General features: G+C 35.4%; 1 protein-coding gene across 2 annotated transcripts in view; it reads left to right on the top strand.

Annotated features, from left to right (window-relative positions):
* The window catches only part of HSPA4L (heat shock protein family A (Hsp70) member 4 like), a 51374-nt gene extending 37840 nt beyond the window's left edge, over positions 1-13534 (top strand). For both annotated transcript variants that reach the window (XM_049631152.1, XM_049631153.1), the window contains exons 16-20: positions 3087-3212; positions 3505-3612; positions 5760-5879; positions 9762-9923; positions 12238-13534. In XM_049631152.1, coding sequence (XP_049487109.1) covers positions 3087-3212; positions 3505-3612; positions 5760-5879; positions 9762-9923; positions 12238-12429 — 708 coding nt within the window. In that variant the 3' untranslated portion in view covers positions 12430-13534. The remainder of the gene's footprint in view (positions 1-3086; positions 3213-3504; positions 3613-5759; positions 5880-9761; positions 9924-12237) is intronic.
* Positions 13535-14403: the final 869 nt, after the last annotated feature.

Consider the following 14403-nt stretch of genomic DNA (forward strand, 5'->3'; position numbering starts at 1 on the left):
TTACCTGCTTTTACTGTGTAACAGTAACACCCAGCAGACATCATATGGGAAGTATTCACAGCCCCCCTCTTCTAATGTATTGTTCTTAAAAGTCAAGGCTCTATTCAAAATGTTTTCTGAATTCCATTTAATACTTTTTACGATCTGTTGTCATTCTTGAAATTTTCTTTACATGTCTGTGTGTTTAATTTTTATAGTCTTTTGAGGAATAGGGTTTTGTTTCTTGACTAGCAATTGTATAAGAAGTAATTTTATCTTTAAAACTTTTATTTAAGTACTAGTCCCTAATTTCTATAGGCTTGGCTGGCATTAAAGAAGGTGAGTTTTCTTTGAAGTGCCTCATATTCTCCCATTTGCTGCACATTATTCTAGGAATTTCTTTGAGATATTTTGACTTTACAGTGCTTGCTCTTTTTAGTACCTACCCATACTGTCTATTCATTAACTATTAAAGGCTGAATTTTCTGTGAAGCAAGCATTCCTGGAAACCATAGGTAATTCAGTTTTGAGACTTATTTTCCCAAAGTAATGAATTGTAGGCAAGTGCAGCTATGGCAAATTCTGTGTATAAATATTCTTAAGAATGTATAAACTTTTCTTAAGTTTTTAAATGTTTATTTTAAATTCCAAGTGTCAGTGCACTGTAGTCTTCTGTTTAAAATACTGTGTTTCTGTTGAAAATTTTGTTCAAGTATTACAATCCTCAGATTATTTATTTCTTTGCTTTAATTAAAACAATCATGTTTGCTAACCTGTTTAAAACACTTTGATATCTTAATTAATCCTCACAACAAACCTATGAGGTAGAAATACTGTTAGAGATCTGTGTTTTACAGATGAGGAAACAGGAACAGGTAGACTAAATCACCAGATTTAGTGGCCAGAGAGTAACCTTTGGATTGGGTCTGAGTAGTCTGTCTCCAAAGCTCAGCATCGCAACCACTATACTGTATCCCCTCCCAAAGCTAACATTTATTTAGCATGAGTTATATGCTAGGCACTATACTAAAATTTCATGTGAATTATGTCAATCTTATTAACAGCCCTAAGAGATAGAAGTATTCTGTGTTTTAAGGCAAGAAAACTGAGACTTAGAGAGGTTCAGTGACCTTCCTGTGATCTCAAAGCTCATAAATGGGGAATCAAGGAATTGAACCCTAGTATGTACCATGACATAGACTATGTCTGGTTTTTAAAATAGCTTTATTTTTTTTATGTGCATGTATTTTTGACAGAGACAGAGCATGAGCTCTGGAGGGGCAGAGAGAGAGGGAGACACAGAATCTGAAACAGGCTCCAGGTTCTGAGCTGTCAGCACAGAGCCCAATGCAGGGCTCAAACTCATCCTGAGATCATGACCTGAGCCAAAGTCGGACGGACGCTCAACCAACTGAGCCACCCAGGCACCCTTAAGATAGCTTTATTGAGATATAATTCATATACCATACAATTCACTCATTTAAAGTGTACAATTCAGTGACTTGGTATATTACACATTACTAATCTTTTAAACTGATAAAATACGCCATTTCGACTAAGTGCACAACAATTCAGTGGCATTAATTACATTCATAATTTCATGTAACCATCACCACTGTCTATTTCCAAAACTTTTTCATAACCCAGTGTGTCTGTAATCATTAATAACTCACTATTCTTCCCTATTCCTCATCCCCCGGTAAACTCTATCTACTTTCTGTCTCTGTGACCTTGCCTATTCTAGAAAACTCCTATGAATGTAATCATACAGTATTTCCTTTTGTGTCTGGTTTAGTGCACTTAGCATGTTTTCACAGTTCATCCATGTTGTAACATGAATTAGAACTTTATTCCTTTTTATAATAGAATAATTTTTCATTATTTATATATATATTTCATTTATCCATTCATCTGTTAGTCGACAGCTGAGTTTCCACCTTTTGGGCTCTTGTGAATAATGCTGCAGTGAACACTGGCATAAAAATAACTGTTTTGAGTTCCTGTTTTCAATTCCTTTGGTTATATACCTAGGAGTGAAATTGCTGTGTCATATTGTAATTCTTTATTTAGCTTCTTGAGGAACCACCACACTTTTACAAAACAACTGCAGCATTTTACTTTCCCAACAGCAATGTACAAGGGTTTAAAATTCTTCACATCCTCACCAACACTATCCATGTCTTTGATTTATAATCATTCCAGTAGGTGTAAAGGGGTTTTGGTTTGCATTTCCCTAATGCATTTTTTTTTTAATTGAAGTCTAGTTGATACACAGTGCTACTTTAGGTTCAGGCGTACAGCATAGTGATTAAACCAGTCTATACATCATGGTATCCTCATCACAAGTGTAGCTATCACCTGTCACTGTACACTATTACTATGCCATTGACTATATTCTGTGTTGTACCTTTTATCCCCGTGACTTACTCATTCCATAACTTGAAGCATGTATCTCTACTCCCTTTCACTGATTTTGCCCATCTCCCCACTTCTCTCCCCTCTGGCAGCCATCAGTTAGATGGGTCTGTTTCTGCTCTTTATTCATTTGTTTTGTTTTTTAAATTCCACATGTAAGTGAAATCATACAGTATTTGACTTGTTTCGTTTAGTATAATACACTCTAGGTCCATTTATGTTGTTGCACATGGCAAGATTTCATACTTTTTATTGCTGAGTAATACTCCATTACACACACACCCCACATCTTACATCTTATTTATCCATTCATCTATCAATGGACACTTGGGTTGTTTCTATCTTGGTTATTGTAAATAATGCTGCAATAAACATAGGGGTGCATACATCTTTTTGAATTCATGTATTTGTTTTCTTTAGCTAAATACCCAATAATGGAATTATTGAATCATATAGTTCTATTTTTAATTTTTTGAGGAATCTCCATACTGGTTCCCACAGTGATTACACCAATTTACCTTCCCACCCACACTGCACAAGGGTTCCTTTTTCTCCACACTTGTTATTTCTTGTCTTTTTGATTCTAGCCATTTTGATTGATGTAAGGTGATGATCTTATTATGGTTTTGATATGCATTTCCCTGATGACTCTTGTGCATATTCTTAATAGCTAATCTGAACATTTTGAATAGGGGAAGATGATAATGCAAGATAAATTAGAGAAAGAAAGAAATGATGCTAAGAATGCTGTTGAAGAATATGTATATGATTTTAGAGACAAGCTGGGCACAGTCTATGAAAAATTCATCACTCAAGAAGTAAGTCTAAATTACATAATTTTTTATTAGAACTATTTGTTTGACAGTGTTAATATGAATTATGTAAACAAACATACCAAATGTGTTACTGTTGTCAATCCCCTTGAGCCACATTTAGGAATGATTCTTAGTTATGTCTCCTAATTGCAGAAGTATGGTGAAAAACATGTTAATGAATAAAAAGCCAGAGAAATCTGAAATTTAATCTTTTATACTTGAGAAATAGTCTGTCCTTCTTTGATAACTTCTAAGGAGAGCATTTTCAGTCAGTGTCTCTTCAATGTATAACTAGGACTTGAATAAACTGTCTACAATATTGGAAGATACAGAAAATTGGCTTTATGAAGAAGGAGAGGACCAACCTAAACAAATTTATGTGGATAAGCTTCAAGAACTAAAGGTAAATTTTTTAAAGTCCGTGTTAATTTTGAATAGAACATTGTTTTCCTAAAAATTGTGATGTAAAAGCACATCATCTATTTTTAATAAATACATTAGAAAATACTAAGGTATGTGTAAGAAGAAATGTTCTCTAATCTTAAAAGCAATTTTAGAGGTCAGTAATGCTATATGATAACTGAAATTAAATAATGTATAATCATATTTATTCAGACACTCAGATATAAATATGTAGCAGATGGCTGGAATGTGACCACTTTTACATTAGGCATTTTTTTCTGAAATGTTATTAAGAAGTGATTTGTGAACCTGATCCCTTCTTATCCATTGGAGGATACACCCTTTCTCTGCTTCTCCCCCCTTCACTGTGCCGTGATTTTGAGGAGTATACGCTGCCCTTTTGTATTTTCACATTGCAACTGATGTGGACACCTGGCCAGTGAAGAAATTCCAGTTTCTTTCACAAAGAAATATGGAGATGTGGCAACCAGGTCTCCTTTTTCTAGGTCAATGGTATGATTTTAAGAAACTATCACTATTACTCCTTTCTTTCTGCTTGCCTACCCTACCCTGAAAAAAATACTTTTAAATTCAGATTACAAGGATTACAGGAACTTGTCTTTTCTTCTTAGTGTGCATCATAGCAGTACTTTAATGTTCACATGAATTGCCATGGACTTTTATTGAAGTGCAGACTATGATTTGGTATATATGAGGTGGTGGGCCCATGATACTGCATTGCTAACAAGCTTCTAAGAGGTTCTGATGCTGCTGGTCCCTGAGCCATTCTGAGTAGCAAGGGAAATACATAGATGATATTGATAGGGTTCCTAGGATATGGGAAAAGGCAGCCCTTTAGGATTGGGTGAGCAGAGTATAAGAGAAGTTACTTAAAAGCAAAAGCAAGTATCTTGCAAAAGTTATAACTGTCTTCATGCCAGTAAACTACTTTCAAACAGAATAATTAGCAACCAGGAAAGTTGATCTATAGCAAAACTAGGCTTTATCACATTTTAGCTTGGTGGTGGTGTTACTCCCCATCTCCCTAAAAGAATGTATGTATTTTGGGTAGTAGGAACAGCCAGGCAGCTGAAGTCAGTAGAAACAACTAAAAAGCCCAGCAGCTCTCAAAAAGGATTATTTCACCCCAAATATATAAGTAACCATAGAAATGAATGTTGTACAAGTTTTCACAGGCCTTAGTATTTGGGGGGGGGGGTGGCTTTTAAGTTGGCAGTACTTGGTCCTTTTTCAGAAACATTTACAGTAAAATGTATGATGTAAATAGACGAAATGCAATATGTTGTCCTGGAACAGAAAATTATGAAATCCACTTAAAGTCTGGAGTTCAGTTAATGGTAATGTACCAGTGTTGGTCTCTTAGTTTTGACAACTGTATATACTGTGGTAATACAAGATATGTAAGAAGTTAACATTAGAGGAAAGCAGTGAGAAGTACTTGATGCTCTATTATTTCCTTTGTAACTTCTCTGAAAATCTAAAATTATTCTAAAATAAGCTGATTTTTTTTTAAGTACATAAACTATCTACAAGAAAATAGGTATTCATTCTTCTAATGCATCCCTTTCCTCAAAATTCCGGAGGCTGTTTTAACATTCCAGGCACTTGGGGCAAGGGGCCAAAGGTTTGTTTTTTGGTTTTGTTTTTTTAAGTGCTATACTTCCAGATCCAGGATTTCCATATAATTAACAAACATAAATAATATTCAAAAGATAATATTGAATATCTGGAAATACTAGTAATCATGTTGCTTACAGAGTTATAATAGAAGTATTTGCGACCTGTGTCACATAAATTCTGCATGCGATAATGTCTTTATGGCTAATAGGTTTGGAAATTTTCAACACAACTTCGAAGGAATTAAAAGTGTTGCCTTTGGATTTGACAGGAATGAAGAAGTGGTAATCTTAATAAATGAAAGACATAAATCATTAGGCATCCCTGTAGGATTGCATAAGGAAATAATCACTGGAATTTATTTTCATGTAAGGGAAATAGAGAAGCCATGTTTTGATCTGGCCAGCTTTCTTTCCTATTCATCATCATGTAAGGGTCCAATAAAACTTGTCTTCTGTTAAAAGTCATTTTCGGTTAATAACTTTTTCTTTCAAAAATTTTTCTTAATAGAAATATGGCCAGCCTATTCAGATGAGGTACATGGAACATGAAGAGAGACCAAAAGCTTTAAACGACTTGGGAAAAAAGATTCAACTTGTCATGAAAGTGATAGAAGCATACAGAAACAAGGTATTAAAGTCACAGGGCAAGCTGCTGCTGATGGCATGTGTTTTATAGTACATGGTAGGATGGGGCAATAAGTTCTCAGCCACAAAGCTGTAGCAGTCGTTACTGCCAAATTCCGGAGACCTTGTACTCTAAACTTACTATTTTTTTTAACATTTGTTTATTTTGAGAGAGAGAGAGTGGGGAGAGAGGGAGAGGAAATCCCAAGCAGGCTCTACTCTGTCAGTGCAGAGCCCTATGTGGGTCTCAATCCCATGAACCATGAGATCATGACCTGAGCCGAAACCAAGAGTCAGATGCTCAACCAACTGAACTACCCAGGCACCCCTGTCTTTTTATTGGAAAATTACTGTAAAGGGTACTAATATATTTAAAATACAGTGTAGTTATGCTGCTTTAATCTCTTTAAATTACCTAAAACCCACACTTCAATCCAGTGACTAATATTTTCTTCTTAGAGATTTCATTATTGATACAATGAAAGAGAATTTTTCTTGGAACTTTTTTTATTATAGGCCTCTTGGAGACTGGACAGTGCTAGACTTTATTTTGTTCTTTTGCTTTTGGTTGCTCTCTGTCTTCCAGTCTATGAGACATTTGTGATCTCCTGTACCCTTTATTCTTTTAGATGCACACCCAAATCTATATACCCTTAACCTGCCGACTGTTTTTAAGCTTCAAATATTTAGTTACATCCAAAAGGAAATATTTATATAATAGTAAGATATGACAAAATTAGGCTTACCATTTTTTCCTCTAAACTCGAGGTTAGCAGGCTTTTTTTAAAATGAACAAATAGGGGCGCCTGGGTGGCGCAGTCGGTTAAGCGTCCGACTTCAGCCAGGTCACGATCTCGCGGTCCGTGAGTTCGAGCCCCGCGTCAGGCTCTGGGCTGATGGCTCGGAGCCTGGAGCCTGTTTCCGATTCTGTGTCTCCCTCTCTCTCTGCCCCTCCCCAGTTCATGCTCTGTCTCTCTCTGTCCCAAAAATAAATTAAAAAAAGTTGAAAAAAAAAATTAAAAAAAAAAAATGAACAAATAGTGAATATATTAGGTTTTACAGGCTAACTGTTCAGATCTGCCATTGAAGTGCAAAAGCATCCATATACAGTACATAAATGAATGGGTATGGCTGTGTTTCAAAATAACTTTATTTAAAAACGCAGGGGAAAAAAAACGGCAAGTAACAGGTTAGATTTGGCCTGCAGGACAAGTTTGCTCGCCCTTACTTTGAATAAATATTCACTATAATTTCCCCAGTTTTTATCATGGGAGTTAAAACTGCATCAGTAAGCAGGAGAGGGTAGCACCAGATTCAGGCAGGTTATCTTAATAACTTATGTTTACCAAACAGTGAATTTTAAACACTTTTCATGGATTATCTCTTTAATCTCACAAGGATATATCATAAGAAAACTGCAGTGCTTAAGCAATTTGTCAAGGATTACACTGGTAGTAAATGATGCAGTTAGGATTAAAACTTGAACAGTCTGAAGTTAACATACAAACTCCTATCACCTATGCTACTTTGTACTACACAATGTGTAAAAAGAGGTTGCTTGCTTTACAAAATAGATTTGTAAATTTTGTAACATAAGATTACAATCCAGCCAACCAGAAAGAAGAATCCAGGCACTGATTGCGAATGTGTCCACCGCTGTCAGTGTCCAAAATGTCCATACACGTACAAAGAATAGAAGGATAATGGAAAGGTAAGACGGAAGCAGACAAATAAAAACACCAAGAATATTTCAAATATGGCACTGGACATCCACATAACAATACATGGCCCCATGTTCCCCAGGCTTTAGCAGTCTTGACTATGCAGGTTTAAGACACCAAAGCAAGACGAGACTTCACCTACATTCAGGGATTTTGAATTTTTCTTATGTGCTGTCTTCAGTTCAAGATGCTGGAACTACAAGCATCAAACAAAACATTGAACCTGTTTCTAATATGCTTTGGTAGGGAAAGGTAAACAGTAAATAAGTTACTTCAAAGGAGTCAGATACGGGGGCACCTGGGTGGCTCAGTCAGTTAAATGTCTGACTTCAGGTCAGGTTATGATCTTGCAGTCTGTGAGTTCGAGCCTGCATTGGGCTCAGTGCTGACAGCTGATAGCTGACAGCCTGGAGTGTACTTTAAATTCTGTGTGTGTGTCTCTCTCTCTCTGTTTCTCTCCGCTCACACTCTATCTCTCTCAAAAATGAATAAAAAAAATTTTTTAAGTAGATAGGGATAAAGGACTATTGAAAAAGTAAGGAACCACCAAAGGTGGAGGAGATTTGTGAGAAGGGCAGACTAATAAGATGATAAACTGTTAGGAGAGAACTGAAGGGAGGGCTCAAGGTGTAAGATAACTGTAAGGGAAAAGTTGTAGAAAAAGGGAGAGCAAGTTACAAAACCTCAAGGGGAAAATGTGTTGAAGGAACAGCAAAGAGGCCAGTGTGGCTTAAAACAATGGGAATGGGATTAGAACCTAGTGCCTAGTAGGCTATCATAAAAGTTTGGCTTTGAGATATGAAACCATTGATTGGAGGGTTTTTTTTTTTTTAATGTTTATTCATTTTTGAAAGAGAAAGCATGAAGAAGGGAGGGGCAAAGAGAAAAGGGTACAGAGGATCCAAAGCGGGCTCTGTGCTGACAGCAGAGAGCCTGATGCAGAGCCTCAAATTCATGAACCATCAGATCATGACCTGAGCCAAATTTGAACACTCAACCAACTAAGCCACCCAGGTGCCCCCCATTGGAGGTTTTTGAACATACAAGTAACAGGATATGATTCATTTTTTAAAGGATGTGGAAACAGACTCATTTAGACATTATTAGAATAACACAAGGAATGATAGAGGCTTGAATCTTGCATATTGAAGGGGGAAAGTAGTAGTCAGATGTTTGCACATTGTAAGATTTGGTGATAGATTTTATGTAAATGTGACAGAGGAGTCAAAAATGACTCCAAGGATATGGCCTGGAAGGATGAAGTTGCCATTTACTGAGATGGGGAAAACTGGGAGGAGTAGGTGGGGGTGTAATCAGGATTTTGAAACATAGGTGGTCATTTCATTCTTTATAAATGGAAATTCAGGTTGGAAGTTGGATATAGAGTTGGGAATTCAGGGAAGAGGCTCAGGCTAGATATCTTTTTAAAACATGCATGTGAAGGGATGAATGGGAAGGAATATAAGATGTGATCCATGAAATAGAAGGGAATTCAGAAAAATGTGGGGACCCAGAAATTGGGTCTTCTACAAGCAGAAGAAGAATACGTGATGAAGCTTTATAGTTGTAAAACACAACATCCCCATTCTCCCAGTTCTTTGGCTTTGGAGTACTCTTTCATTCCCTTTCTCTTTATTTTCCATGTCCCATCTATAATCCATCAGGAGATCCTCTTTCTGTTGCATTGCCATTTCTTTCTCATGATTACCATCCTAAACCCTGACTTCTTACTTTCTGTATGTGGTAGCTGTAGTTGTGTTTTTCAGACAAAATTTTATTTTGTACTTCTCTTTATCAAGAACTGTTGTTCTGTTATATACTGAGAATTTTCTGTCTAGCTTGCACTATGCCTTTATTCCCCTACTTCTCTTTATTCCCTAACAACTGAATTCCATGCAGCTTCTTTCTTAAGTACTTTTCCCTTGAATATTCTGCACTAGTCATTTTTTTAAAAAACCTGACTTCTTCAGAAAGACTTTCCTTTTAAAAACCCACATTGATATTTTTCTTTCTCCCAGTCTCTTCAGTTTTGTGTAATTTGTATCTGGCTTCTTCACATGGGTATGTGGGAGGTATACGTTCAATAAGAGTCTAAATCTTTTAAACGGAAATTATTGTTGCTTATGGAAATATTTTCTATTAAGTAAAAGCCTTTTTTTTAATAGGATGAAAGATATGATCATTTAGATCCAGCTGAAGTGGAAAAAGTTGAAAAATATATCAGTGAAGCCATGAATTGGCTGAATAGTAAGATGAATGCACAGAACAAACTAAGTCTCACTCAAGATCCTGTGGTGAAAGTCTCCGAAATAGTTGCAAAGTCAAAGGTAAGTAACTATGAAACTTTCTTTTTAATGGGTTCAAGCCATTAAACATTTTTTTTTCTTATTTTAGAGAGCACACACAAGCAGGGGAGAGGGGCAGAAGGAGAGAGAGAGAGAAACAATCTTAAGCGGGTTCCACACTTAGCACAGAGCCCAGTGTGGGCCTTGATCCCACATCCCTGGGATGATGACCTGAGCCAAAATCAAGAGTCAGATGCTCAACCGACTGAGCCACTCAGGCACCCTAAGCCATTAAACGCTTTTATTGGGAGCCATACTTTAAGCAATAATCAGCTTGCAAAAGAACTTAGAAAAACAAATTTAAGGCTAAATTTTAATTTTGCAAAAAAAAAAAAAAAAAAAAGATTTCTAGGTGGGACATCTCTGTTCCTTGATTTAGTCACATGAGGCTGTGTTTTTAAATTTTAAGTTTACTACACAGTGAAATAAAGCAATGTGACAACTTCTTACTGTTACATATGTCAGACTTTTCTAGACTGGATGAGACTTCTAAATCTCCATTATAAAACTTTGCAGTGTAGGTTTTTGACATCATTTGAAATCTCTAAAATTCTATGGTAAAATCTTATTTCTGAGATAAACTTTCCAGCCTAAAAAACATTACTAGTGAAAATATCAAAGATTATCATAGAAAACACCGTGAAAAATATTGAGATGAACTTTACAATAAAACTAGCATTTAAGTAGAAAAATGATTAAAGACGTCAGAGAAGCAATTGACAAAAGAAAACATACATAACTCATCCTACTAACTCTCCTTTACCCATCTTTTCTTTTCACTGGTCATGGTTGTGTGTTTACATTCATAATCTTTGTCACAAGTTGTCAAGGGTGTGAAGAAACGGATGTTTTCCCTGAGCAGCTTGGTTGAATTTGTTTCATTCTTTTTGTATCAGTATATGTGTAGAAATTTAAAGGCAGTATACGTACCTTTAACCCAGAAATCATAATTCTAGGAATTCATCCTAAATTGATCATTACACAAGTATAGGAAGATAACCTTCCTGGTAAATTAGCAAAAAGTTGAAAGACACAAATACCTGTAAGAAACTAGATAAATGGAAGCATCTGTACAACACTTTGCAACCATTACATGATTTTAGATATGAAGATGAGTACAACGTATATCTTTTAGATATAAAGATTTAGATATAAAGATTTTATATTTACATATAAAGATGAGTACAACATACTGAGTGAAAAGTTACCTCGCTATATAAATTAGCACGTTCATAGATTTGTAGGTTTCTATATATGTGTGTGCGTGGACATGTATCTATAAGGATGCTCCCCAAAATGTTAATGTTACTCTGTAGAAGATGAAATTCTGGCTGATTTTTTTTTATGCAGTGTGTTTTCAGGTTTTTTTTAAAGAAAACGATATTTTTTTTTTTATTCAAATCAAAGTGTTTTCCTTTTGAGAAAGTTTTGCAACAAAGTTATAATAATTTACTCCTAATCAGATGAAATATAGAGTGTGATAAGAGCAGTTTGCCACTACAACACTCCCCCAGTGGGGTGCCTGGATGGCTCCGTCAGTTAAGCGTCCAACTTCAGCTCATGTCATGATCTCACAGTTTGTGAGTTTGGGCCCCACGTTGGGCTCTGTGCTGACAGCTCAGAGCCTGGAGCCTGCTTCGGATTCTGTATCTCCCCCTCTCTCTGCTCCTCCCATGCTCATGCTCTGTCTCTCAATAATAAACGTTTACAAAACAAAACATTCCCCCAACATGTTAGTCCCTGTCTTTCCTTCCCTCTCCCAATCCCTGTGACACTGGTCTTGAAAGATTTTAATGGTCTTTTATTTCTGTGTTAAAAAGAAATAAGGGCAGAGAAAATACATTGTATTTATTTTAAATTATTAAGTTGCATTTACATTCATGACTTATTTTCCTTCAACATAGTTCTATAATTCCACTTATTAAAGCTGTTTTTGTGTAAATATCAGTTTATGAAATAGGTGTTATTTGACAGAATTCTCATAACAGAGCATCAGGCGTATTTAAAGGAATAAATTAAAAATTATTTCTTCCTAAGTAAACTATATTTAAATTATGAAGAACCAGTTTTTAGGGAGATTATATACAAAGAGTATTATTATTAAAGATTGAAGAGTTCTCTGTCAGCACTAACAAGCACTAACCCAGAAGTAAATGCTTCATTGAAGTATTTGAAGAAACTTGGTTATCTGAGCTAACATAAATTCAGGAATGTCACATTAATGTGGAATTTAGAATGTTAATAGTAACTTACTCTGTAGTAATTTTAATATAATCACTTCTCTTCATGTCTTTAGGAACTGGATAATTTTTGTAACCCCATCATTTATAAGCCCAAACCAAAAGTAGAGGTTGCTGAAGACAAAACAAAAGCTAACAGTGAACACAATGGACCAACGGATGGACAGAGTGGGACTGAAACTAAACCAGATATGACAAAAGACAGCTCCCAGCATCCTAAATCTTCTGGAGAGATGGAAGTGGACTAAGTCTTAATTTTACCTTCACATAATTCAGACAGTGCAAGCAATCACCAAGGTCCATTCTTCCTTTTACATGTGGTACACACAACATACGTTCAGTTCTTAACCACATTTTGTCATTTGTTTTTTGGAGTAGTTTTGAAAAGTGTTTTATATTGAGTGCACTTCTGTTCATTTCCATTGCTGCTTATGTGAAGCTTTAGCTGAGAATAGATTTATAAGTCAGTTTAAGCTTTCCTAATATATGTTATATCAAATATGCGAGACTGATATATAGTTGGCAACAATCTACCTTATTTAAAGCTTCTACTTGGATAAACCTCAGCTCCTGTATTTAGGAGAGGATACTGTTTTGCACTATTGCAGAAGCGTAGGTTTAATTGCATCATCAGTTTGAAAAACATTGAAATTGATGTGGTTTAAAGCCACTGAGGCACTGACTTTTTTCTAGTTATTGTAGTTATAATTTAAATATTAAAACAGATAATCTTATTGGTGTGCCATGAGAACTCCAAAGTGCTGTCATCACATAAATGAACTAAATCACATGTTGAAAGGGAAAACATACAATTTTTATGTTAAGGTGACACCAGCAGTTTGCATCTTTTATTAGTAATGTGGATTGATGTTTCCTCAGAGTAATTCAGTGTCATTTTCACTTGAAACTTCTGATCTATTTGTCCTGAAGACCAGCTGCTGCTAACGTAATACTAGCCTAAAGATGAGGCATTTTTGATGAAAATACCTTCATGTTAAGGGGCAAATGCTATTGACCGACTCAGATGTTCATGTGTGATGTTGATAGCCTTGTTTCAGTTTTAATAGTTGTTTTGTTTTTCTTAATTGACTTTGTTAATATCTGAACACAGGGTTGGGAGAAATGGCACAATGTACTGCATTATATACATTTATCACTGATTTACATAATGTTAAGAAATAGATAAACACTTAAATAAGCGGTAATACTTGAAAAGAAGTACTTATACCGTAAGTCTTAGGAAATAATGCTTGTAATAAACTTAACTATGTTACACATATCAACAGGCATAGAATGTTACATAAGTGTAATATGATATGATGTGATTAAATTATAGTTCCTGCTGTTACATTACCTGTTCAGATCTTGGCTCCAGTTTTGGTGCTTCTTATATATATTATATGGGACAAGGGACTGTGAAATTATGATATTTTAAGACTTAATCAGTGCTTCATCACCAGACTTGTTCACGTTGTTCAGTTCTGTCCAGAGGCTTGAAACCATTTAAGTATGGGAGCAGTCTGAAATGACTTTTCAGACCTACGAGAGGCATAGACCATGCATGGCACTTGTGTTTCATGCCAATCAACTAGATTAATAACCTAAGTTAAAATTTTGAAAGGCTCACTTTTTCCCAAAGCTAAAACCTTTATATTAAGATGAATTAATAATGACTTTCTTACATAGTAAAAATTGAGAGTTTAATATCTTTAGGGATAGTCATTATTTCTCACAAATAGTTCTCTTAAGAGAGATTTTGTTTCTACAATGTAGTCTGCACTGAAAGGGGAGCATATGGAGCAGTGCATTTTGCAGGGATTTTTATTCATCCTTTTTGAGGGAGATGTCCCTTTTTTGCATTAAAAAAATCATACAGACCCAATATATTTTTAATGTCTTCTAGTCTTTAAACTTCTCCTTGTCTTAATACTCTTAAAGTGAACTAATTATATCCACTAGTAATTACTTTCTTTTTAAAGCATCAGTTGGTTTTCATTTATAGGTTGAATATATAGGTTCATTTCAGGAAGAGAGCATCAAGGTTATGAAGGAGTATTTCAACAGCACACATTAGGGAGTTCGTAGCTCTTTCTTGAGTTAACAAGAAAATCTCCACCCACTTCGTTAGGAGCTATATAACTCCAAAACTTGTGAACAAATGTGTAAATAACCCTTTCTGCATCTGAACTGTCTAATATATCTGACATCTTCCCTTCCTTCTT

Source organism: Panthera uncia, chromosome B1, assembly GCF_023721935.1.
Source record: "Panthera uncia isolate 11264 chromosome B1, Puncia_PCG_1.0, whole genome shotgun sequence".
NCBI lineage: Eukaryota > Metazoa > Chordata > Mammalia > Carnivora > Felidae > Panthera > Panthera uncia.